Genomic DNA, 25064 nt, shown 5'->3' with positions numbered 1-25064 from the left:
TTACGTTAATAGGCGAATACAATTTACACAACTGGTGAATATACATACTAAAATACATACAAGTACACTGCAAAACAAGGTGTAAATGGACGATATCGTTTCAGATGTCATTTGGTGAACATGGACCACTTGGACGAGGCCTTTTGGAGCGAAAACATCTTGAGGAACTTGGCGAGCTGACACGAGAGTGGACTCGACTTGACCAGCTGGTCCATGGACGTGAGCACCCTGAGGTTCTTCTTCAGCTTCACGATGCTGTGGAACTCGTGGGCCATCTTCACGCTCTCGCTGTACTTGCCGCCCTTCTTCGTCAGATTGTTTATCTCCTCCGAGGTCAGAATGTCCTACGCATTGTGATTATACCAGGCGCCGTCTGTTGCACATTAACAGCAGGTGATTAGTAACTACCTAGCGTAGTTGTTACTATCTACTAATTACGTCGAAAGTCTTGTATTTTTCTATCAACTTCGGTGCTGTCTTAGGGCCAATTCCCATTATTCCGGGAATATTGTCGGCAGAGTCGCCGACTAGAGCCAGGTACTCGCTGAACCTTTCGGGGTCAATGCCTAAGATAAGCTGTTAGCACAATTGACAAGTATGCTTTGTGTGTATCATTATCACCATTAACTACTGTGCATCTAGTCTATAAGTTACCATATTCCTTCTTTACTGTGTGCTGATTCACTATCCTGTATGACTTATGCGGTTGTACTATTTTAACAGTGACTTTGCTCTTGCCGTTTTGCGCCAATATTTGCAAGAGGTCCTTGTCCGCAGTCACCACCGTAACATCGTACCCGAGGCCAATGGATTCCATATCGTCGCCGTCAACCCTGGTGCCGTCGCTGCTAGCGACGAAGTCTGAGATCACAGCGGTCTGATCACTCCCGTCTTTCAGATTGTTTGAAAATTTGTCAAATATTCCCCTGGTCGTGTTCTTCGCAAAGCTTATTTCCTTCGGGTACTCGTCGTCCTTCAACTTTCTGCTGTTTTCACTGGAAACTTCTCTGATAAAGTTGATCATGCTTGTTATTATATCGTCCGCCTCTGTCGACCTTTCTATGAACACCGGGAGGCCCAGAATTGCGCAAAACTCCCTGATCCACCCGAGCTGATTTATAAACGACGTTGACACTACTTGCCTGTTCAGCTTGTACTCCGGCCAGATATCTCTCTTCTGATCGTTTGCGCCCGGCGAGTCGAACACGACTCCCATGTACTTGGGGTTAAACATGCGGTGCAGCCTCGCCAGTGAGTTCATGAAGCCCATCAGGCAGCCTATATCGATCCCCTTCGCCGTCTTCAGGTCCGGGAGAGCGAAGAAACACCTGTATGCCAGACCCGTTCCGTCCACGATCATAACGTTTTCCGGTGAATTGGGTTCACTGATCTTATATCCCAGGTTTATTCCCTTCAACGTCGTTGAAACGTAGGCAAACGGTCCAATTCCCGACTTAATTCTCCTAATACTTGGACGTGTTAATTTACATGTTGGTTTTTGCGATATTTTACTACTATTTCTAATTTGATTTTTGCGATAGTTTGAACTTGCGTTCAATGTTTGGATTCCACTCTTGGAACCTGTTCTAACTATGTTTACGGATTGAATTTTATTTACAAGTACAATATAAATAACACATATTATGAATCCAATGATCATTCCATGTTATAACACTAAATTCTGTTTGGTTATTCCGTCTATTAAACTAAGGTAGGGGTAATTATTATATTAAATACCAACTTGTCAATTCACTTTTATACACTAATAACTTAATTTATCACTTAAATTATTCAATTTATTTATGTTTCTAATGAGTTTTAAACATTATTCACTTTGTAAAACTTTTTTTTCTTACACACTCCACTGCACTCTTACCTTATCAAATACTACTATATCCTACCCATCTATTATATTAGCTCATATAAATATTCATGTGCACGTTTATTTTGTAAGAAATTGAGGCTGTATCTACTCTATGACTTATTTTGTGCTCGCCACTTTCTGTATAACTCCACGTACGCTGGATTCTTCACTGCGTCCTTGTACCTTTCCACTATCTCCTTTATCTTATGGTCGCTGGGCTTATCTTCTTTGTTGCTGCTGTACGCCCACGGGTCCAGGTCCATCATGTAGCTCACTATCTCGACCTCGTACGCTCGCACGTTCTGGGTCAGTATTAGGCGGAGTTCCTTTGCGTCACTCGTCATTTCCATGAACTTGCTCTTGTTTGATCTTATCTTTCTCCTCAGTTTCTTTACGAGGTCATTTTTGTTTGTGAATTTACACTTAAAGAACTCATCTATGCCCGGTGGCATTGGCCTGTTTTTAAAGTCGGAGTTGACAATTTTCTGTTTTAGTGACTCGACATCACTTTTATGCGATGCTGACTGTGGGAACATTTCCATGTCAGCTGTGTCTTGTCGCGTTTTCGTCTGATCTGTCTTCTTTCCTCCGAGTCCGTGATCCGACTTGATTATTTTAATGTACCTACTGTCCATCTTATGGAAGAATAGGTCGTGTGCGAGTGCCATCTCGTACAGGTCCCCGTATTTGAATCTCAGTCTACCGTATGGCTTCAGGTTTACTATCAGGTATATGCTCATTCGGTCGTATATCCAACATACAAATCTAGATTCCACAAAATCATTCGACGTCGGGGCATCGGCGTTCGAAACTTGGTGCCCGAGCGCCGTTTTCTTGAAAAACAGTTTATCTCCTGACGCAAGTCCTTGTAACTTCCTCAAAATATCATCCTTTTCCAAATCCTTTTGCGTTTTATGTCTCGAGGTCGTATGAGTCGTTACTGTGGGCTGCTCCTGTTCCACAACTGACGAATCCGAGGAATTGCCATCGGCTGATTTTGTAGGATTTATATTTTCTGACATATCGTGGAATAAATTTGATAATAAAACAAAGAATCCATGATATATAACTGTGTTTGTTATCCACTGGAAAGAAAGATACAGTCACAATTAAACTTTAAAATTTTAAACAATTTATTTAATATACTACTTTATTTTTCCAAATATGGTAACACTCATTAATATAGTACATTTTATTTGCTATGTTTAACATCGTAGTCCCACAGTCACTATACAATATTTTCTTATTATATATAATTTACTAATTAAAAATTTCCCAGTTATTTACACATTTAAAAATTAAAACTAGTCATTAAAAATTAATATTTAAGTATATTTATCTCACTAGTACTAAATATGTATTTTCTTTGTCACATACAACTGTTAATACCATTCAGTTACCATTTGACAAATTAAATACAACATAATGTATTTTACAATCATTTAGTCACATAAATGTCAGAATTCCACCAACACATGGGCCATATTTAATATATTAATCATCATGTTAATATCTTATGTTTTAAACAGAAAAATATCGCAGATCAAATCGACCAATTTCAGTTTAATTGTTGAAAAATGCTCATTCTATAATTTACACTCTTTTTTATTACAAAATACACATTACACAACCATGGATGGATGTAATAAAGATATTCTGGAAAAGTACGGAAGTTACTCGAACTATTTAATTCAAAAAGAAGTAAAACATAGAGAAACAAAATTGAAAAGTGAAACGATGAGTAAATATGTCCAGAAATTGAAAATGAGGGAGAAAAATTTATTGAGAGCACCAATTCTTTACGAAGGTCCAATATACATAAACTATTGGATGCGAAAACGGAGGAGCGGAGCTAGAAAATAATTAATAAAATAATATATTTAATTTATACATTTATACTGTCTATTTCAGTGTTTTTCAATGACCAATTGCCGTGTTGTAGAATAGGACACTTTCTCTGTGAATTAACCTCGTTTTAAAAATAAAAAAGAAGAAAATACTCTAAACAAAAAAAGGAGTATAAAATGATGAATAAATAAACAATAAATAAATAGCAGTTGCGGGAAACATAATGGTGTGGGACAATCCAAAATCGTTTTTTATCGATAATGGCATATTAACACACTAAACAACAAAGTATTTATAATAAACATAGTCTGTTGTAAGTTGCTTTTAAAGGCAACGACCTAATTTCATACTTAAATTCACATTATGTGGTAGGTATAAAAATTTTTCACTACCAGATTGTTATGTTAAATTTGTTTATGTTATTGAGTATGTTATTGTGACCGTACACTTCCATGATTGTTTCATGTCATTTGCTACCCTTAAACACACTGATTTGTTAAAATGAACAAAAATCTAAAAAAAATTGTGGCGTCATTTATGCTCAGCCTTATCTGATCTTAGAATGGAGCTCATATCTGGTATTGGCGTAAATAAACAAACTTAATTCTGGACAACCTTACTTGATATTGTCCAATATTCAATTTCATTATCATATCTATTTTTGTTTCCTTTCTACATCTGTTTTCGCATATGTTCTGTTTTACTGAGTACGAAGCTGCCAATTTCACAAAACACTTTAGAATTCGATTGACAACCATATAAAAACTGATTATATTTCATCATACTTTAATTGCTATAATAAAAATTATAAAATCATGCCATTTCATTTATTCAGCTTATCATTATGTTGTTTCTGAGATAGCTGTTATGGAGGTTGATTGGAATAAATATAAGTATTTGCAACTCTATAAAAAGTATAGCTCTTCATCTGCTAAGAAGTTTTCTACAGTGGTTGACAAAATACTAAGCTATATACCCCTCGTTCTCGACTCTCCACAAAACCATTCACACAACAATAACTCTGCTATCGTTGTAGGCGGCACTATGCAAAATATTAATTCCACTCATATTCAAAGTACTAAGGGAATGTCTGATGAAAATAAAGATACCACAAGAAAAACAGACGAAGATTTACCAAAGGAGGCCGCGCTTCCATCCGATCAGAAGGTGGACATGGAAATCACCGATGACCACAAGGGTGGCTTGAAAAGGAAATACAACGAATGCTCGGGGGCAGATATTCAACAGTTCAACTCCTCAGATTCCACAGAATCCTCGGAAAGCTTCGCCTCAGACCTGATCTTCGATATGAAGTACTGCAGCCTGCAGCTGCCCATACCTCCGGAGTTGTACCAGGAGGAGGACTACACACTAGAAACGAACGTATCGCCCTCAATAACGGAGTATGACATTTGCTACGACGAGGACCTGGCCAGCAACTACGTGATGGTCGAGCCGTTTCGATTCTTGAGCAAGGTGCACGTCACCTTCGACAAGGAATCCGGAGAGCAGTGGTGCTGCTGCTACTACGACGCCAAGGGGAACTACACGAGAAAGAGGTTTAAGACCTCGGTTATCGCATTCGACACAGCAAAGATGCTCGCGAGTCGGTGCCGGGAGGCCGCAGAAAGGTCGTTCCACAAAATATGGATCCTGAAACACAAGAATCTGCTGAACAGACCAATTCCGGAGAACCTGACGGACTCGTTCATGCTGGTTGTGAATAAGATTAAGGATTGCTTGGCCAGGGAGCACTGCATGGTCTGCTGTGTGGACAAAATCAGGGAAACTTTGCACTCAGCACACAAGCATGATTAAACCTAAAATGTGAATAATGTGTTGGCTAAAAAACATTTTAATGTGCGCTTCCAAATTTAGTGTTTATGCTTATTCTAATCACTGCTATTTCCCCTACAAATTCATTGTACATTTTACCTTTTTTAGGTTAATTGGACAAATACATGTGTACAGACAAGGAATCCAACTATAAAATAACCACCAGCCAAATTGAAAGTGCCGTAAGGTTTGTAAATTACTTTAAACTTAGATTTTACTTCAGTTTTAAACACGTTTTATACACAATACTAGAATAATTAAGAAAATAATCATATTCAGGTCAATAGTTACGACTGAGGACCTCTCACAACTAACGGCTGGTAGAGTGAGGAAGTATCTGTCCGATTATTTCCATACTCCAAGGGAATACATGGACAGCAGAGAATCTGAAATAAATGGGATCATAAATCAGCTGTTGACAGAGATGGCGTCCAAAAAGGTCAAAGAAAACAACAAAGACGCAGCCAGTGTGTCAAAGAACATGACTTCTAAGCATGAAAGTTTCGAAAATCCGGAAAACAATGGACTAGTTTCTCAACTTAAAGAAGAAATAGCCAATGACGTAATTTTAATGAAAACATTAGAGGAAACGCAATCGAAAAATGGAACCAAAGCAAAACCCGAGAGGAAAGTGAAGCAAGAAAGACGTGTAAAGGCTGAAGAACCAGCGGAACCAGAGGTAGTGGAAGAACCACCCAGGAAGGTTTCCAAACTACAGCGTAAGTAAATAGCTTGTATAAGGTTATATTGTAGAGGACCTGATGACAAAGGAGTTCTTCCTAGAAAACGCACGAAGTTTGGAAGTAAAAATAGGCGATTCAGATCCGATCTTTGCAAAGCCAAGGGCGTTCTCCACGGGAAACCTGGGATGGTACACATTAAATCAAAACACACACATTTTAAAATTTAGGTTCATCAACTCCAAAACGACCTGTAAAGTTGGAGATCAGGAGGTCATTTGCCAAGTCGGAGTTACCTGCACAGGTTAGTTACAAAGTTTAAACATATCGTAGCAATCGGAAGCAAGAACTGGAAGGATTGACGACCACATAGCATCTAACTCCCCATTAGTGTAAATTTTAAAATAAAATAATTTAATTTAACCACATCTATACACTTATTACTGCACATCCCCATGATGTCGTTTTCATCACACGGATGGGTGATGATTTACAATAAGTAGCAAGTAGACTATTCGTTTTGAAACTGAATATCGTTATATATATAAAACATGGTACGTTTAGGAACGTGACTGTAGTAATATATTAATTTTTAGGATAATAGACGAACTGAGGATTTAGATACCGACGGTAATTTAGATCTAACATAATTAAGAAGCTAAACACTAGTTAAAAATAATATACACATAGCTACGAGAGTATAATAGAAACGAAAACAAATAAAACAGATAAATAATAAGTTTTTAACTTACACATTTAGATGAGGCGTATGACCAGGAAGAATACGACAGAGATGACTACTTCGTAGCAGAAGGGATAAGAGATGAGGAGGAGGAGCAGGCGGAGCTGGAAGGAGAGGACCTGTACGAAGATGAAACAGGGTTCGTGGTTGGACAAAGAGACCTGGAGCGAGAAATGCGAGGGTTTGCCAGACTAGGCATGAGCAAAGTGGACGAGTACGACCCAGACCTACTGGACGACTCAGAATACGTAGACGACCCGAGAGCAAGAAGAGCAGCAGAAAGAAGAATGAGGTACGAAGCAAGAATGAGAGGAAGAACAGCAGAAGGAGATAGGTCAGTGCACCAGAAACTGTGGAGATACGTGCTAACCATGGACGACGACGACGTGGACGTTAACCTGTTTGAAAGAATCAACGAAAGAGTGACGAGGAGAAGAACAGATGCACCAGGAGAGTACGAAAACGTGCCGGAGCTGAGTAAGCTGGATGAGGCGAAGGCAGTGCTGAGCGTTAACCCGACCGAAGTGACGTTCGACGACAAGTACCAAAACGCACTGGACTGCTGCTTCAGGTACTTCCTCTTCAAGTTCAGCCTCGACGGAAGCCACGACCTCTACTACTTCAACAAGGTGAGGACGATGATCAGAGAGGACAAGTCGACGCTGAGAATCGCAGCAGGACACCTGATGAAGTTCCACTGCGAAAACCTGGTGAGGTGGCTCGAGTTCAGACCCTCGGACGTGTTCCCAATACTGCACGACTGCCTGACCTTCGAGACGCACAGAATGAAGCCGGATCTGTACAGAGGAAGGTACTCGAAGGTGGCAGTGACGGAGTGGCCGTTCACGAAGCACCTGGGTCAGCTGAGGTCCTCGGAACTGAACACGCTGCTGAGCGTCTCAGGAATAGTGATCAGGAGAGGCTCGGTGATGCCAAGGCTGCGCGTGCTGTACCTTAAGTGCACGACCTGCGACAGCAGCCTCTCGGAGCTGCCGATATACTTCTCAGACGTGGTGAGGCCAGTCTTCCCGAAAAAATGCCCATACTGCCAGTCGACAGGCTTCACGCTGGACAGAATCAACACGGCGTACACGGATTACCAGAAGATCACGATCCAGGAGCCGCCGAGCAACGTGCCAGCAGGAAGAACGCCGAGGCAGAAGACGGTGATCCTGACGGGAGACCTAGTAGATTCAGTGAAGCCGGGAGACCTGGTGGACGTGCTGGGCATCTACAAGACGAGGTACGACATGGGCCTGAACATCAAGCACGGATTCCCGATCCTGTACACGGAGCTCGAGGCGAACAACGTGGAAAGGCAGGACGAGACGCTCTCGTTCGACATCACTGACGAGGACCTGGCGGAGATCAAGGAGCTCAGCAAGGACCCGTGCATACGAGAGAGGCTGATAGCAAGTGTGGCGCCGACGCTCTGGGGGCACAAGCCAGCGAAGGCAGCAGTGCTGAGCGCACTCTTCGGAGGAGTGCCGAAGGGGAGCACGAACGTGGGCTTCCAGGCAAACACGTTCGAGCCGAGCTCGCACAGAATCAGAGGAGACATCAACGTGCTCCTGGTGGGAGACCCGGGGCTGGGAAAGTCGCAGCTGCTGCAGTACGTGCACAAAACGGCGAGCAGAAGCATCCTGACGACAGGAAAGGGCGCAAGCGCAGTGGGTCTGACGGCGGGAGTGCGCAAGGACCCGGTGACCGGCGAGTGGTCGCTCGAGGGAGGAGCGCTGGTCCTCGCAGACGAGGGCTTCTGCGTCATCGACGAGTTCGACAAGATGACCGACAAGGACAGAGTGAGCATCCACGAGGCGATGGAGCAGCAGAGCATCAGCATCAGCAAGGCGGGCATCGTGACGAGTCTGCGCGCGCGCTGCTCAGTGATCGCCGCGGCGAACCCGAAGTTCGGACGCTACGAGCCGGGCCTCACCTTCAAGGAGAACGTCGACTTCACGGACCCGATCCTGAGCAGGTTCGACCTGATCGTGGTGATGCGCGACATCCCGAACATCGAGGAGGACCTGCTGCTCTCCGAGTACGTCATCACGAACCACCAGCTCCTGCACCCGGGCCTCGACGACGTCGAGGACTACGAGAACGTGCTCAAGGAGCTGAAGAACACGCTCCTCTCCTCGAACATCGTGTACCCGGTGCCCTCGGACCTCTTCAAGAAGTACGTCTACTACGCGAGGAAGAACGTGCACCCGACGATCGCGCAGGAGCACTACAACCAGATCGAGGGGAAGCTGAGCGGCGTGTACTCGAAGATCCGCCAGAGGACCTTCGGCGGCGGCTACCCGCTCACGCTGCGCCACATCGAGAGCATCATCAGGATCAGCGAGGCGAACGCGAAGATGCGCCTGTCGAACCGCATCACCTCCGAGGACGTCGACGTCGCGATCGCGATGCTGCTCGAGAGCTACATCTCGAGTCAGAAGTACTCGGTGGCCACGAGGCTCTCCATGGAGTTCACGAGGTACCGCACGCTCTTCACGGGCAACGACGAGCTGCTGACGCAGCTGCTCAGGGACTCGCTGCAGCGCCAGCTCGAGGTTGCGATCCGCAAGAGGTACGTGTACCGGATGCACCGCCGGGCCGAGGAGGGCGGGGTCGCCCCTGAGGACGAGAGCGCTGCGCTCGAGGCTGAGCGTGAGCTTGAGAAGGAGCCTCCGGTGATCAACGTGGATCTCTTCCTGCGCATCGCCGCCAGGTACAAGTTCGCGCGCGAGCGCGTGGAGCGCTGGATGCACTCCGGCCAGTTCAAGCGCCACTTCAAGCTGGGCGTGAACGAGCAGGGCCTCGAGGTGATAACGTCGAACACCGTGGAGGCGTAAACCAAAATTAATGAAACCAAACTCTAATCTTTAACGTACCCACATTTACACTATACTGTGGTACTCGGTACTTATGACAGAGTCGTGGCACTCAACCATGGCGTCACACACTACTATAGACTAGTACCTAATACACACTACAGACTAGTACACAGTACACACTACAGACTAAAAAATTTACTTAAATTACACTGTGACTATGATTTAACTTGCGGTGTGAACTTCTCCTCGAAGTTCTTGAATCCGCATGCCTCCCTCATTCTGTCCAGAACCTTCTTGGCCACTGTGCAGCTACGATTGGGAGGCTTCACCGGACAAATGACCTCCGAGTTTAAGTTGTATTTATCGAGGTGCTTCGGGCTAACGCTGTACATGTTGTCCTAAAGTCGCATTATGATCTGGCGTCACGAACCTTGATTATGATTTCGGGGCCGCCCGGCCTGTTACACTCCCTGAACGTCACAAACTGCTTGGCGCAACCATTGGTGTCAGGATTCCTAAACATTTCTTAAACTAAGAGGTGTGGACTACCTTGTGCAGTGAAATAAATCCACCAGTTCATTTAAACAATAGTTATTTTCGGGATCCCTAAATGGCAGTTATATGCGTTTAAAAAGAGCTCAAATATGGGAAAATTAGCACTTTTATAGTAAATTAATTTCTTTTCAAATACATAAATAGGCCGAGCTGTTAATTCACACTTACGTGCTTGAACACTTCCTCAGTTCCGACTCCTGGTTTTGGCACTTCGACAAATCTCGTTTACTCGTGCTGAGGCACTGGTAATACGTGGTTAATTCTGGCGCGCACTTTCTGTCATCGTTGGACGACATTTTTTACGGGCCAACTCCTTCGGAATCGATTTATTCTACTGGTACCCCAATAGACTGACACACCCACGACTCAGGATTCCATCCACAAACCCGCGCGTTTTCACACAATACATACGCACATACGTACAAATGAAAACATTTAATGCTCAAATTTGAGTTTTTACCACATTCTACTTTACTTATTCTTTTTTACATAGGGTATTCTGTTGTTTTGTACCATCCAGTCAAACTCGGGATCACGTGTCTATAAAATCCATACATTCAATGCCACAGAGTGTACCAGGGCACACATATTGCCATGTACACCTATCTGGTAACTTCTATACTTTGCGACTTTCCTTAGGTTACTGTGCATACCTATCTACTTACACATTTAAACTCACTCTGATTCCATTGGGCAGTTTGTTTTCCCAGGGCGTTTTGTTCACGGTTTCTTCCGTCTGCTTTGTCAACTTAGGCGTCTTCCCGTCCAGTCTCTTTCCTGCCACGATTTCAGCCTCCGTTACCGTCTTTTCAACCGATTGTTTTGGCTCTGGCATTTGCACATCAAAGTCCACCTCCATGTCGGTTTCTATAATTGAGCAGGCTCTCGCCGGCTTCAAATCCTACACACACCGTTATGTCACTGCTACCCGTAACTTCCTATGTAACTGACTAGCCACGGCACTCAGACTTACGACTATCTCGATCAAATACACCGTTTGAAGGTAGTGTATCGGTATCACGTCTCCGGTGGTCAGCGTTGCGTAGTTCCTCAGTGCGTTTTCCAATCTGAACACTTTTAACTACAACCTAGCTTCTTACACTGCTCTTGGGTTCGATATATCCCAGTAGTCGTCGTTCAACGGCTTCAACTTAACCCATTTGGCCTTCGGCAGCGACACATTTGTTATCGTCACGACATCTCCTTCATTTAACTCCAGGTTTTGCATTATCTATTTACACATTAGAAAAAACATGAAAATTGCTAGCACAATCTGGCATCAGCCACACTATTTATCTGTGTATTCAAAATACCCAGTATGGTATGTTACAGGTTCCTTCTTCCGATATAAATTCAAGGACTCCTCCGTTTGTCGATCTAAAATTCTTCGGATTCCTTATTTCAAACATCATTGGCCACGATATGTTCCTGCTCGCCAACTCGTGCAACGCCGATTGGGGCAATAGAACTGTACTTTATTTTTCGCGCCCGAACTTACTTTTATTTCCGTGTTCCATGAACTCTCTTCCTGCAAACGACACTGAATAACACCGATAATTTGACGTATGTGCAGCATGTTGGAATAAATTACTGCTTCCCCAGAAACTTTCCAAATTATTCCAGTTCCACTGATGAATTTTATATTTTCGCTCACACTGCTTACCATCTTTACACTAATCTACTATTTTACACAATTAAATCATCCTCATTCTCATTTACTTTTTATAAACATATATAATAAAAAAGAAACTAATTTACTCTACATATAAGTAATTTTGAGTACGACATCACCTACTCCCCACAGCCAATATAAATTTTCCTATTTCTACATTAATTTATTCACACATATACATACAAATTCATTTACTCATAGATTTTATTTTCATAAATATGTTTCATCCTTTTTGTTCCAAATGTGTTGCCAAACTATGATTGTTTTTGGTGTTTATGTTTTAAGACACTTTTGCTGATTTCTGCTCATACTTATGGATTATGACGAGGAGCTAAAGGACACTCTTCAGAGTGACTTATTTGAATCGCATTCTTCGTACTTGGCTCTTTTATCCTTTCTTATTCTAATTTCTTTTGGCCTACACATTTACACATACAACACTGCCAATGCTATTGCCAATTTAGCTCTGGGTTTGTTTGAAAATTTTAACTTTTTTTCAGGGGTTTTAACTTTCTACTTCATTTTTAGGCCTTCTGTCATACTCATTATCTCACTAATGACTTACAGTTAGCTTTATCAACGTGCTTATTCACTTTAGGCATTGCTCTGGGCTCAGCCTACTCGCTTGTTCTGTTTATAACCGTATTCAAACACCCTGTACGTCTTACATCACGCCTTCACTTTCATCTATTAATTATCTTTTAGAAAATATGGTTATCTTCCACTTCCAAGAAGCTTGAGCTGGTACTAATTTTGTACGATATTGTTTTATCCCTGTTCATGTTTTCCGTTTTAAACAAAGGTAAATTAGTTTATCATTACACTATTCTTTTCAGTTTGGAAATCCCCTTCAAACACCAATACTGACAATCTTCCCACTTGGTACTACAATGAAATTGCTCTAAATAAGCAAAACATTTGGATGCCTTTCACAGGTACTTATACCTATTGAATCCTCTTACTTTATCCAGGGATGGGCAACACTCTATTTAACATGAATAACTCCTGTATGAACACTGTTTAACACATTCAGTGGTGACTTAAGACTTAATTGAGGAGGAACATGTTCTATGTTTCTTCTTCGGTCCCCAGTGGCTCGTTGGATTTGGAATCCATCTTGGCACTTTTTTAACTCTGTTTATCTTTAAGTCTAGGTCTATTCCAAGTGTGCTGAATAATTTTGTTAATGGCATTTTATTAACAAACTATACGCTAAATTCATGGAATCTACATACTACATACACGCTAGCTATACGGCAACTATACAACAACCATACTTTAACTACACGTTAAAAGCACTAAATACATTCAACGTCACTTACTCTATCTCTCTGTTAAAGAATTCATGTTTTGGCACCTTTTGTGAGTTTTTTGCGTGTGTTCTTATTATGTCCATGACCACGTGGTTAGGTGCGTCTGTCTTTATTGAGTTCGGGTCTCTGTGGAAGTTAGACGCCTTGTATCCCATGTTCTCCAACACCTTCCTACACGTTAATTTTTACCTCTATTGTATATTAATCTCTAACCTGAATACTATTGGACTTATTGTTGACAGGTTCCATATCTGACACAGGTCCGACACTGAGTAGAACATCGGAACGTCCAGCTCCTAAATCATTATTACTACTGCTACAAAGGTTCAACCAATTACCAAGTATATAACTGATCACAAACTATATATCCAATTACAACTATACAACCAATTACAAACTTACCTCCTTAATTGATAGCAGCAACCCTCTGATTCTCTTTGCCATCGTCACTCCTGTAAGGTGTGGATTGTCACGCTCTTCCACCTCGCCCACACCTTCCTCGTTAATGCCTTTGTCATTTACTACATTCCTGTTAATTGAATTTTCTACATTAGTTGTACTTTCTTCTTTTACTGCATTTTCGTCGTTGACTTCTTCCGACTCTCCAGCTTCTTCTTTTTTACATCCTGGACTTCGTCTCCTTTTATCGTTTGTTTTAAATATTTTTCCGTTTAACTTAATACAGTTTTCCACGAATTGCTTATCGTGGAGTGGCCCTATGTATATTGGACCTCCCACTTTCATTCTTCCTCCACATTCTTCACACACCTTTGCGAAGTTAGACGTAGTCATTGGCCTCTTGTGCTTCCTTTTCCTTTGGTTGTGGGCCTTATTTTTTTCACTTTCATCTCCGTTCTGTTGACTTTCGTCACCTGTTTTTTTATTCTCTGGCCCGTTTCGAGAATCAGTGTCAAATACAAAGTCTTCGCATAGGTTAACTATCCTGTACGAGTGACACTGCACGCACATCAGGACCAGTCCTGCGTTTGACGCCACCCTTTTGCACTCTTCTGGGAAATACTTCACCTGTACCACCACTCTCACGTAAAAATCCACACTGCACGAGATCAGCGGCTTCATTGTCCTCTTGTACCTGCTTGCTGTCAGCATCACTGAGTACAGCAGCGTCCTCAGCGACAGTTCGTGGCAGAACGGCGACTTAAAGCTCGTTCCTCCGTACTTATAAAAGGACACCAGCGGGTTGTTTCCGCACAGCGTCGGCATGTCCGTCGAGGTTATCAGCAGAATTCCTCCGCTTTTCACCGACCTCACTGCCGAGTCTATGAAGCCTGTGGCGCTCGAGTACGGGTCCAGGTCGATCACGTCCACTATGTTTCTGTACGATTCCGGGGTTACTTCTTCACCGTTTACCATCCTTACCTCGGCGACATTATTACCTCCCCTGAGTTCCACGTCTGTGACTGATACGATTTTCAAGAACGCGTCCACTGTTTTATTGAACTCCTTCAAAACGTCCGTGAACACGTTAAGCGTTCCTGCTGGTATTCTAAAGATGTTTCCTGCCATTTGGAAGTACTTCGCCACGTCTGGCGGGGGCGTGAAGATCGAGGACAGCAGGTTTGCGTCGCAGCACGTGACTCTGAACTTGCTTCTCTTCACTTCGTTCAGGCTTGCGTTCTTCACGATCATCTCCGCCGAGTTTCTATCTAGGTCGTTGAAGGTCACCAGGTTCACCAGGTCTCCGAGCTCCTTCAGGTACCTGATTCCTCTTATTCCTACAGTGTTTTGACTCGAATTATACACATATCTACACACCTGTTGCTGCTAGCGTCTCCAGAATGTTTACTCCGACAAATTTTCCCAGTTTCGGGTTAGATTCTACGAATTTATAATCGACTGACAACCAACCTGTTTTTCTCTTCTCCTGGATTATAAAACTCTTCAGAACTATCAGTGATAGGTCTCTATTAAAAACTTGCGAATGGTTATAGAAAAGGGGTTTGTTATCCGTTCCCTTCCCGTGAACCAATACCAAACCTTCCTTAATCATAGAATCATCCATTTTATAACACAGAATTCAACCAATGATTTAGTTAAAGATAAAAATAAAGAACAACTTAAATTTCATATGTCGATTTCACTACATTAAAACGTTTAAAGCTATATTAGCCACTAAACTCTAGCGATAATTTAAACAAAATTAAAATAAATTAACCACAAATTGGCAACAATATTTTACAATAAACAGATAATAAAACGTATTTTGTGCATTATTCAGGCCTTTAAAAGGTAAAATAAAAAGTTTGATTCACGTAAAACCTTATTTTGTGTATCATGTGTGGTTGACTAATAGAATAAAAAAACTATTTATTTTTACTAACAATATCTCATAAACACCAATAACTTACAGTCTCTATCATATGTGTATAGTTGAATATTTTAAAATGTATTTTTCATTAATTTAAGGGTTAATATCCTTATGTTTTGTTTGCTTAGACATATGTGGTTGAAAACTAACCATTTTGCTATTTTCGGATAAGTTACTCATAAGATTTAATCAAGAGGTTATACCTGTTATTTATATAAAAGCCTCCAAATCATTTTAAAGATCTTTTATGAGTCCTATGTATTATATCTTAATCACACGGAGACTAATGTAGGAATTAAAACCATTTCAATTTGAAAAAACATAAAACACAGATAATTTAACCATGACGGAAAATTCTGAAGAATTGGAATTTTTGGAAAGCCCTCATATTCTGGAACCTCAAGAAGTATTGAAGCACTACCGAGTTAACCCTGACTACGGTTTGAGAGATGAACAAGTGTCACACCATCGTGAACTATTTGGATCGCACACATTTGTAAAGCCGAAGAAGGCGTCGGTTCTATTCCTGTTTGTGTCACAGTTCGACGACCTGCTCGTTAAAATACTGCTGTCAGCGGCAGTGATAAGCTTCCTGCTGACAGCATTTGACCCAAACGAAAAGGCGCACATATCGTCGTTCATTGAGCCGATAGTTATCCTGTTCATACTTATACTTAACGCAATAGTAGGCGTGTGGCAGGAGGCGAACGCAGAGAAGGCGCTCGAGGCGCTGAAGAAGCTGCAGCCGACGCTGGCAACGTGCCTCAGGAACGGAGTGTGGAGCACCTTCGACACGGACCAGCTGGTGGTGGGCGACATCGTTAAGGTCAAAAACGGAGATAAAATACCCACAGACCTGCGAGTAGTCAGAGTGTACTCGACGTCGCTGCTGGTGGAGCAGTCGCAGCTGACGGGGGAGTCCTTTCTGATATACAAGACGACGGAGCCGCTGCCGAAGGACCACGAAAAGTGCGAGCTTCAGAGCAAGACGAACATACTGTTCGGAAGCACGACAGTGTGCAGCGGAAGCGCACTGGGAGTGGTAATCTCGACGGGCATGAAGACGGAGATAGGAGCGATCCAGAGCGCAGTGATCGAGGCGAGCAACGAAAACACGACCACACCGCTGCAGAGAATGCTCAACGACTTCGGAACGAACCTGTCGAAGGTGATCACAGTGATCTGCGTGATAGTATGGGCAATCAACTTCAGGAACTTCAGCGACCCAGTGCACGGCTCAACGCTGAGAGGGTGCATTTATTATTTTAAGATAGCCATAGCACTGGCAGTGGCAGCGATCCCAGAGGGGCTGCCGGCAGTTATCACGACGTGTCTGGCACTGGGCACGCGGAAAATGGCGAAGAGGAACGCGATCGTGAGGAAGCTGCCCTCAATAGAGACGCTGGGCTGCACGACGGTGATATGCAGCGACAAGACGGGCACGCTGACGACGAACAGAATGACCTCGACGGTGCTGAACCTGTTTAACGACAGGAACAAGCTGAGGTACATACACATGCCGACGAATCCGAAAGGATCACACAAGTCATCAGATGGTAAGTGATTAGTTTTACACAGCAATTTTTGTATATAAGAGGATGTGGACGTATATGGATATTGGTAATTAGATGGCTAAGCACGTAGTTAAGATTAACAACACTGCACTAATAACACTAGACAAGACTAATTGACGACATTACAAATACACTGCACTAATAACAATCGACTAATAATAATAGACTAATAACAATAGACTAATAACAATAGACTAATAACAATAGACTAATAACAATAGACTAATAACAATAGACTAATAACACTAGACTAATAACAATACACTAATTAATACGCAGAGGCACAAAACATTAGAGTGACCATTAATGGGTTCGGAGAAAGAGGATTCTCAGTGGCAGAGTCATTTGACGGGCCAATAGAAGTGCTCACACACACGCTGCTCAAGTGCGCATCACTGTGCTCAGACGTGACGATAACGACAAGCTCAAGTTACGCGAAAAATAGACACAGCGGAGATAAGGACGTTAACGTGAACGAGTACTCAGGGCTCCTGCTGGAAGGAGAGCCGACGGAAGTGGCGATCATAGAAATGGTCAACAACCTGGGAAGTTTCCTGATCAACTGTGACTCGACGCACCTGGACGCAATGGGGAAGCAAATATTTGACAAAGGATCAACGAAGGAAACAAAGAAGAAGCCGAAGAGAAGGCTGTTGTCGTCAAGAAGTAACGTGACGGTGTCCTCAGACGAGGAGACGACGCTGCCGAGAGATTCGAGTAGTTCGTCGAGTCTGAAAGATGACGCGGCGACGATGGGAAAGAAGGCGCTGAAGAGTCCGACCCCTAAAAGTCCGACCTCGAGAAGTCCCACGCCAAAGAGTCCGTCCGCGAAGAGCAGCAGCAAGGCGCAGAAGCAGGCAGATAAGAAGACGAGCTCAGATGAAACGCCGACGTCGCTGCAATATAGGAAGTACCTGGCGAAGGAGGCGACGCTGGAGTTCTGCAGAACGAGGAAGATGATGAGCGTTATCGTGAAGGATGAAACGAAAAGCTCAGATAACCTGTACGTGTACACGAAAGGAGCGCCGGAGAGTGTGCTGGAGATATGCACGTCGTACATGGGCCCGAACGGAAGTCAAAATAAAATGACGAAGGAAGTGAAGGAGGAAGTGCTGAACCAAGTGAAGCTGCTGGCGAACGAGGCGCTGAGAGTGCTCTCGTTCTGCTACAGAGAAGCTTCGAAAAAGGACTTGGAAGTGTACCACGCAATATCACACGCAGGAAGTAAGGGAGGAGGCACGAGCAACTTCGCGAAAATAGAAAAGGACATGGTCTTCCTGGGCGTGGTGGGAATCATGGACCCGCCGAGGCCGGAAGTGAAGGACTCAATAAGTAAGTGCATGAGAGCAGGAATTAGAGTGATCATGATCACAGGAGACAATAAGCTGACTGCGGAGGCGATCGCAAGAAAGGTGGGAATCATAAGACAGACGATAGCAACAACACTCACCAACTACAACGTGGAGCCGTCGCCGACGAGTAAGTCGAAAACACCAAGAAAAGGAAAAAAGGAAGTGAGAACGACAAGAGGAAGCAGCACGGGTCCAATGTTCGCAAGCCTCACAGGCAAGGAGTTCGAGGCGCTGACGAACGAAAACCAGAAGAAGCTGCTGAGTAACACGTGTCTGGTATTCTCGCGCACGGAGCCGCGGCACAAGCAGCAAATCGTGTCAATACTGAAGGACCTGGGAGAGATCGTGGCAATGACAGGAGACGGAGTCAACGACGCGCCTGCGCTTAAGATGGCGGACATAGGAATCAGCATGGGAATCAACGGCACGGAGGTGGCGAAGGAGGCCTCGGACATGATCCTGGCGGACGACAACTTTAAGACGATCGTGTCAGCAATTGAGGAGGGACGCTGCATATACAGCAACATGAAGGCGTTCATAAGGTACCTGATCAGCAGCAACATCGGAGAAGTGGTGAGCATATTCATGACGGCGATGCTGGGGATCCCGGAGGGGATGCTGCCAGTGCAGCTGCTCTGGGTTAACCTGGTGACGGACGGACCGCCGGCGACGGCGCTGGGATTCAACCCGCCGGACCCGCTGGTGATGAAGAAGGACCCGAGGAGCAAGGACGACAAGCTGATCGACAAGCTGACGCTCTTCAGGTACCTGCTTATCGGAGCGTACGTGGGCCTCGCGACGTGCGGAATCTTCATCATGTACTTCGTGAGAGGAGTCTCGCCGAACGAGGGAAACACGCTGGTGACCTTCAGGCAGCTGCGCGAGTGGGGAAACTGCAGCGAGTGGACGGACTTCGCGGCGAACAACATCTACGACATGCAGGAGAGCTGCGACTACTTCACGGTGGGCAAGATCAAGGCGTCCACGCTCTCGCTGACGACGCTGGTGGTGCTGGAGATGTTCAACGCCTTCAACGCGCTCTCGGAGGACTCCTCGCTGCTCGTGATGCCGCCCTGGAAGAACCTCTACCTCGTGCTCGCGACGCTCTTCAGCATCGGCATCCACTGCCTGATACTCTACGTCCCCTTCCTCGCGACGCTCTTCAACGTGGTACCGCTGGACCTCTACGACTGGAAGTGGGTGGTGATATGGTCGCTGCCGGTGGTGCTGATCGACGAGCTCTTCAAGCTCTTCAAGCGGGCCTACAAGTTCTACACGAAGCCGAAGCTGCGGCACCTGAGGAAGGGCGACCGCGCGAAGCAGCAGGGGGACGTGCAGCTGAAGGCGCCCTCGAGTCGGCAGGACACTGCGGACGCGGACGCCGCCGCCTCGGCGCCCAAGAAGAAGGGCCCGAGGGCTTTCTGGAGGCAGCCCTCCAGCGGCCTCGGCTCGCGCTCCTTCGGCGACAGGTTCAGCAGCAGCCTGAGCTTCCTGATGGATCGGGTGAGCTCTAGCTTGCCCTTCAGCCGCAGCAACAGCGACAGCAGCAACGACACGGAGGTGACTGCTGAGCCCTCGGACACGGAGCTGAAGGACGCCCCGAATATGAAAAAGTAGAATCAATGTGATAGATATCTAATTTGCAGGCATTAGGATATTTATGTGTTCGTTTGTGTATGTGCTTATATGCCCTCTACATGGGTTTGTGTGTATGTTCGTGTGTATGTTCATGTACATGTTCATGTACATGTTCATGTATGGTTTTACCCAGACTAAGTGTGGACACTTGCGTTGCACGCACCCAGAATAGTACACTTGCCTATTCGCAAGTACGTGTCCACTGGTACGATATACACAAACTAACACCAGTGAGTAAGGTAGATTTGTAAAAAAAATAAATTTAACTATGGTACAATATGACTCCGTGCACTGGCACTCTCATCTTAAAATGATTACCATAATCAGGATGAAGGCGATGGCTCCGGCCACCAGGATCCCGATCGACGTGTACTTGACGCCGGAAATGAGCTTCTTGCTCGCGTTCTTAATCGTGTCAGTGATGCCGTCGATGTCAACCCAGGACCTGTTCTCGAGGACAGCGGGGAGGAAGGGGTCGCGGTTCGGCGGCTCGCGCCCGCTGCCCACGAGGTACCGCTTGCTGTCGCTCTCGTTGAGAATGCTGATCTCCACGTCGATGCTGCCCACGACCTTGCTGCTGTTGTGCAGACTGTACACGTTCACGGTGAACTTGGGGATCGCGTGGATGCTGTTCTTCTTGCGCACCTTGTGGAACTCGAAGCCCAGGTCCACGTTCGCCTCGCCGAGGACCTCGTTCGAGCTCAGCTTGTTGTAGCTGAAGAGCTGCAGCTTGAAGCCGGTGTACTCGGTGGGAATCGAGACCGGGTACTTGAGCCGCCAGTTGAAAACGCCGGTCTTGTCCTTGCTGTGGTAGTGCACCTCGGTGTCCTGCGAGTTGTCGCTCTGCTCGTTCTGGTAAATGCCGCGCACGAAGAGCGAGACGGTGGAGTTCTCGTCGGAGAAGTAGTGCGCCTTCCAGATCACCACGCGCAGCTCGTAGTTGGTCGGCTCCAGCGAGCCCAGGTGCTGAATCGGCTTCACCTTCGCCGTCTGCAGGTCCATCATCTCGAGCCAGAGCCTGAGGATGCCGTGCGATATCGTGATCTCGCCCGGGTCGCCCGCGTTCCCGTAGGTCTTGAGCGTGCGCGACTCCACGGGCGCGCAGTCCTCGAGCATCAGCTGCTGCAGGTTCTTGTTGAAGAAGCGGTCCTCGCAGTCGATGTACGTGGTCCCGATGATCTCCTCGCTGATCGTGCCCTTGCTCACGATCGAGATCTTCAGGATGCTGTTCTCCGGGAGGCTGCAGCTGACGTTGTAGCAGTTGTTGTAGATTGGCTTCAGCCCCTTCTTCGCGTTGTTCGTGTCCCTGATGCTGTTCGGGTATCCCATGTTCTTCGAGTGGTACGAGTAGTTGTTGCTCCCCTGGTCGTACTGCTCCTGGTCGACGTTTCTGATCCACACGTAGGTCATCACGTCCCCCGTCAGGTTCGAGAGCAGGTCTCCGGGCGAGCTCGACACGATGCTGCTGCTGTAGAGCCCCTTCGCCTCCAGCACGTACGTCCTCACCACCAGGTCCTTCGCCTGGCTGTAGAGCTCGTTGAGCATCCTCTTCTGCGTGTTTATTCTCTCTCTGATTGCAGCCAGCTCCTTGCTCGTCTTCGAGCTCGACTTCCTCGATATGTCCGTTATCGAGAGTATGAACTTGAGCGTGCCTATCACCTCCGGTATTCCCGTCGGCGTAAACTTCACTATCGGCGCCTTCATGTACGGCAGGTCCTCGCAGTCGAACTCCGACTCCATTTCGTACGGCAGCTCGTCTCTGACCACCTCGTTTGCGCTGTCGTCTATCAGAATCTCAAAGTCCATGTCGTCCTCTTCCTCCTTCAGCTCCTCCTTTGCTTTATTGTCCACCTCCCCTTCTGCGTTTGCCTCCGACGACGTGTACCCGTCGTTCGTCGACGCCGATGAGCTCAGGAGCTCGCTCTGGTGCCCGTTCTCTTGGCTGAACTTCGACTTGTGCAGCGACACCAAGTCTATCTTCTCCAGCACCTGCACGTTGATGTTCTTCACCTCCTCGGTCTTCTTCTCCGTCGTCACCACTTCGCTCTGCGACTGCCCCGCCGAGCTAAAGTCGTCCGCGCACTGCATTTTAAACAACTCCACGCTCGTGTTCCTCTCCTCTTCCGACAGCCAGGGCAGAAATTGATTCAGCGTCAGTATCGTCGTTCCAAAGAAGCCTGACATGTCGCTCGAGGTGATCTGGAACTCCAGGCACGCGTGGTGCTGCATTCTCTTCGGGAGGTCAACTTCGATCTCGTGCGAGGTCAGGTAGTTCCAGTTGCCGTAGCACCCGCTCACTGCCTTCCCCGTCGTGCCCACCTGGTCTTCCTTCCATGAGTCCTGGCCTTTGTCCTTTTCGTTGCCGGAGACCGTGTTGTAGTCCTTGAACTTTATGTTCACCTTCGGGTTTTGCAGCGGCTGAAAGGTCCTTATTCCTATTAACAGCATCGACAGCGTCGAGCGTATTGTGCTGGGGAAAATGTCGTCAAAGAACCTGAAGTTGTCCGGGTTTTTGCGGTACTCCTCGAACTGTATCAACTCGAACGCCATCAGTATCTTAGGCCTGTGAAGCGAGTTCATCGTCGACTTCAGCTTCAGCCACTGCGGCGCCTTGTTCCACGACTTCGGCACCTTAGACAGACTGTACTGTCCCGTGCACAGCAGCTGGTCGTAGTTTACTCCGAAGCTGCTCACTGCGTATACGTTTATGTTTATGTCCGGCGCCAGTAACAGGTTTGACGGCAGCTGCACTTCCAGCTCGTTTGACTCGAAGAAGTACGGGTTTATGCTCCTCTTAACTGCCCTCGACTTTATTCTGTAACTCGACAGTTCTATTTCCACGCACGAGTTCGGGTACTGGTCGTTGCCTGTGCACGGCAGGTGCAGCGCTTCGTACAGCATGCTTCTGAAGACGTAGTGCGTCAGGTCATACTTAAGCCTTTCCTTCCTCGTGTAGTTCGTCACGTTCGAGGAGATGTCAAACGACATCAGGATGTTAAACTTGACCGTCTGTGCCTGCTCGAATGAATTCAGATACACCCACATCGGCTTCCCCTCCGACATCTTCGCCTTTTCGTATGGTATCCTTTCCCACGCTATCCTCTCCCTGTTATCCATTCCGTAGTTGCTCATGTCGTAGACGTACACGAAAAGGTCCCATACATCGCCGTCATCATTGGCTAAATATCATTTAATCATTTAATCATTTCAATCATTTTATTTATTTAATCATTTAACGATTTAATCAATTTAAACAATCATCAACCTGCTATCTATCAGCTACTTTTCACACAACTAGCTCTTACATGAAAATATCGGTTCTATGGGCGTCAATCTTCCAGTTTTATCGTCCACTTTGTATGACATGTTTCTGTTTCTCTGGTAGTTTGGGCTCTTTGTTGAAAACGGTCCGTGCGTCACTGCCACTCTCACTATGTTCGGCACGTCTTTCTGTCCTACTATCTCGTATAATTCTACTGCGATTATTCTCTGTTGGATTGGCGGCACCATTATTGATCTGCATGGCTTAATCCCCTTTACGTACAATGTTTGAACCTGTTCCGCTGAAGCACTCACGAGTATTCTTCCTCCGTAGTCCGTCAAACTGTTCACTCCACCGCTCACGTACGATCTCACCACCTTCAACACGTCTACGCACTCGTTGATATCACACTTCACGTACCTGATGTGTTCGGCTGACAGTAAATGTTTATCCATCTGGGCGGATACTCGTTGTTGATTAGGTGTATTAGGTCTATTGTTTCGTAGTGCAATAAACTTCCATTCGACTCTCCGTTCCACACTTCAATGGTTATCATTTCGTCCTAAACATCAATCAGTTTTAAATCTTCGTATCCATCACTTACGTATGACGGCGTTATGCAGGGCAAATACAATGTGGTTTGCCACTCCGGGTCTCTGCTTCCGCTTATTACTTGCGTCTGTTCACTCATTCCGAAATGCGATACTTTTACATAAGGCTCAATTGTCGAGCTAAGTATTCCTCCCTGAGGTTTAAAATCTCTTCCGCAGACCACGTTCAGGTACAGCATATAACTCTTCATGTTCATCTCTGGCACTTTGCTGAATCTTATCCCCGTCTGAGACTGATCGTTTCCCAGGCTCTGCCCCGCCAACTCCTCCGCCTCCTTGTACGACGGCGTATTATCTCCTGGCGCAGACACAAAAACCGAGACCAGCAGACTCCCCTAAACATCTATCAGTACAGGAACGCGTAAAATTAAAAAGTCTCTGCGTGTACACAATATCACCAAACTTACTGCATTGTGTGTAGGAAACGCGGGGTTAAACACCCTTACCCAGGACCTCAGAATACAGTGTTGCTGCTTCGAGTATATCAGAGGAAGGCTGAAAGCGTGATGTCCGATAACTCCGCTCGAGAACGTGTATCTGTGGTACAGCGTTACTATTATTCTGGCTCTCTCAAACTCTGCTTTCGTCAGATCCGGAGAAAAGTTCATGGAAGCGTTGAAAATCGCGTTAGAAGAGCCCGCTTTCTTCTGAGTCTCCCTCTTCAGAGAGCCGATTGTCGTTTCTATCTGAAGGTTGGGAATTATTTCCGCCTCAGTCTCGGGTTCCTTGAAAATGACATCCTTGACCTCGTGGATATCTACCTTTATGTAGTATCTCGTAGAACCCATAATCTCTGGCTCTGATCCCCTTTACCCTCTCAATTATTTAATACATACACATTCAATCATTAAGCTATGGTACAAGATAAAATCTAGAATCAACATACACATCGGGTATGGAATGCCCTCTACGACATTTCGAATCAAACTGAGGTCGATCTTGTTTCTTAAATTTTTTCTGTATCAT

The 25064-nt window shown here is 45.5% G+C and overlaps 13 protein-coding genes across 13 annotated transcripts; 6 read left to right on the top strand and 7 right to left on the bottom strand.

Moving 5' to 3' along the window:
* Positions 1-107: 107 nt before the first annotated feature.
* Positions 108-1660, bottom strand: TOT_020000522 (5'-3' exonuclease; the record flags this gene model as incomplete). The annotated part of the gene is made up of 3 exons (XM_009692268.1): positions 108-344; positions 439-566; positions 655-1660. 3 exons carry the CDS (start codon positions 1658-1660, stop codon positions 108-110), a joined length of 1371 nt encoding a protein of 456 aa, XP_009690563.1.
* A 314-nt stretch (positions 1661-1974) lies between these two features.
* Positions 1975-2886, bottom strand: TOT_020000521 (conserved hypothetical protein; the record flags this gene model as incomplete). The annotated part of the gene is made up of 1 exon (XM_009692267.1): positions 1975-2886. One exon carries the CDS (start codon positions 2884-2886, stop codon positions 1975-1977), a length of 912 nt encoding a protein of 303 aa, XP_009690562.1.
* Positions 2887-3520: 634 nt separating this feature from the next.
* On the top strand, positions 3521-3727 carry TOT_020001065 (conserved hypothetical protein; the record flags this gene model as incomplete). The annotated part of the gene is made up of 1 exon (XM_009692266.1): positions 3521-3727. The coding sequence occupies one exon, from the start codon at positions 3521-3523 to the stop codon at positions 3725-3727; it is 207 nt and encodes a 68-aa protein (XP_009690561.1).
* A 554-nt stretch (positions 3728-4281) lies between these two features.
* Positions 4282-4470, bottom strand: TOT_020000519 (hypothetical protein; the record flags this gene model as incomplete). Its single annotated transcript, XM_009692265.1, has 1 exon — positions 4282-4470. The coding sequence occupies one exon, from the start codon at positions 4468-4470 to the stop codon at positions 4282-4284; it is 189 nt and encodes a 62-aa protein (XP_009690560.1).
* Positions 4471-4579: 109 nt separating this feature from the next.
* Positions 4580-5530, top strand: TOT_020001064 (conserved hypothetical protein; the record flags this gene model as incomplete). Its single annotated transcript, XM_009692264.1, has 1 exon — positions 4580-5530. The coding sequence occupies one exon, from the start codon at positions 4580-4582 to the stop codon at positions 5528-5530; it is 951 nt and encodes a 316-aa protein (XP_009690559.1).
* A 143-nt stretch (positions 5531-5673) lies between these two features.
* TOT_020000517 (conserved hypothetical protein) lies at positions 5674-6590 on the top strand (the record flags this gene model as incomplete). Its single annotated transcript, XM_009692263.1, has 5 exons — positions 5674-5735; positions 5828-6267; positions 6302-6419; positions 6459-6532; positions 6562-6590. The coding sequence occupies 5 exons, from the start codon at positions 5674-5676 to the stop codon at positions 6588-6590; spliced, it is 723 nt and encodes a 240-aa protein (XP_009690558.1).
* Positions 6591-6779: 189 nt separating this feature from the next.
* On the top strand, positions 6780-9810 carry TOT_020001009 (DNA replication licensing factor; the record flags this gene model as incomplete). The annotated part of the gene is made up of 3 exons (XM_009692262.1): positions 6780-6782; positions 6825-6858; positions 6989-9810. The coding sequence occupies 3 exons, from the start codon at positions 6780-6782 to the stop codon at positions 9808-9810; spliced, it is 2859 nt and encodes a 952-aa protein (XP_009690557.1).
* Positions 9811-10007: 197 nt separating this feature from the next.
* On the bottom strand, positions 10008-10643 carry TOT_020000516 (uncharacterized protein; the record flags this gene model as incomplete). Its single annotated transcript, XM_009692261.1, has 4 exons — positions 10008-10190; positions 10223-10307; positions 10342-10398; positions 10516-10643. The coding sequence occupies 4 exons, from the start codon at positions 10641-10643 to the stop codon at positions 10008-10010; spliced, it is 453 nt and encodes a 150-aa protein (XP_009690556.1).
* A 175-nt stretch (positions 10644-10818) lies between these two features.
* On the bottom strand, positions 10819-12013 carry TOT_020000515 (ubiquitin fusion degradation protein; the record flags this gene model as incomplete). Its single annotated transcript, XM_009692260.1, has 6 exons — positions 10819-10887; positions 11027-11248; positions 11321-11414; positions 11448-11578; positions 11661-11786; positions 11846-12013. The coding sequence occupies 6 exons, from the start codon at positions 12011-12013 to the stop codon at positions 10819-10821; spliced, it is 810 nt and encodes a 269-aa protein (XP_009690555.1).
* A 319-nt stretch (positions 12014-12332) lies between these two features.
* On the top strand, positions 12333-12971 carry TOT_020000514 (hypothetical protein; the record flags this gene model as incomplete). The annotated part of the gene is made up of 4 exons (XM_009692259.1): positions 12333-12489; positions 12618-12676; positions 12725-12821; positions 12856-12971. The coding sequence occupies 4 exons, from the start codon at positions 12333-12335 to the stop codon at positions 12969-12971; spliced, it is 429 nt and encodes a 142-aa protein (XP_009690554.1).
* An 88-nt stretch (positions 12972-13059) lies between these two features.
* On the bottom strand, positions 13060-15355 carry TOT_020000513 (N2,N2-dimethylguanosine tRNA methyltransferase; the record flags this gene model as incomplete). Its single annotated transcript, XM_009692258.1, has 6 exons — positions 13060-13189; positions 13342-13503; positions 13546-13628; positions 13735-14187; positions 14251-15068; positions 15109-15355. 6 exons carry the CDS (start codon positions 15353-15355, stop codon positions 13060-13062), a joined length of 1893 nt encoding a protein of 630 aa, XP_009690553.1.
* A 649-nt stretch (positions 15356-16004) lies between these two features.
* TOT_020000512 (calcium-transporting ATPase) lies at positions 16005-20204 on the top strand (the record flags this gene model as incomplete). Its single annotated transcript, XM_009692257.1, has 3 exons — positions 16005-17217; positions 17515-18718; positions 18794-20204. 3 exons carry the CDS (start codon positions 16005-16007, stop codon positions 20202-20204), a joined length of 3828 nt encoding a protein of 1275 aa, XP_009690552.1.
* A 283-nt stretch (positions 20205-20487) lies between these two features.
* TOT_020000511 (uncharacterized protein) lies at positions 20488-25064 on the bottom strand (the record flags this gene model as incomplete). Its single annotated transcript, XM_009692256.1, is given in 7 exon segments — positions 20488-20529; positions 20544-23404; positions 23531-23875; positions 23908-24049; positions 24092-24433; positions 24506-24905; positions 24985-25064. The coding sequence occupies 7 exon segments, from the start codon at positions 25062-25064 to the stop codon at positions 20488-20490; spliced, it is 4212 nt and encodes a 1403-aa protein (XP_009690551.1).

The sequence above is a fragment of the Theileria orientalis genome, chromosome 2 (assembly GCF_000740895.1).
Source record: "Theileria orientalis strain Shintoku DNA, chromosome 2, complete genome".
Classification (NCBI taxonomy): Eukaryota; Apicomplexa; class Aconoidasida; order Piroplasmida; family Theileriidae; genus Theileria; species Theileria orientalis.
This window is presented reverse-complemented; position numbering and strand designations above follow the sequence as displayed.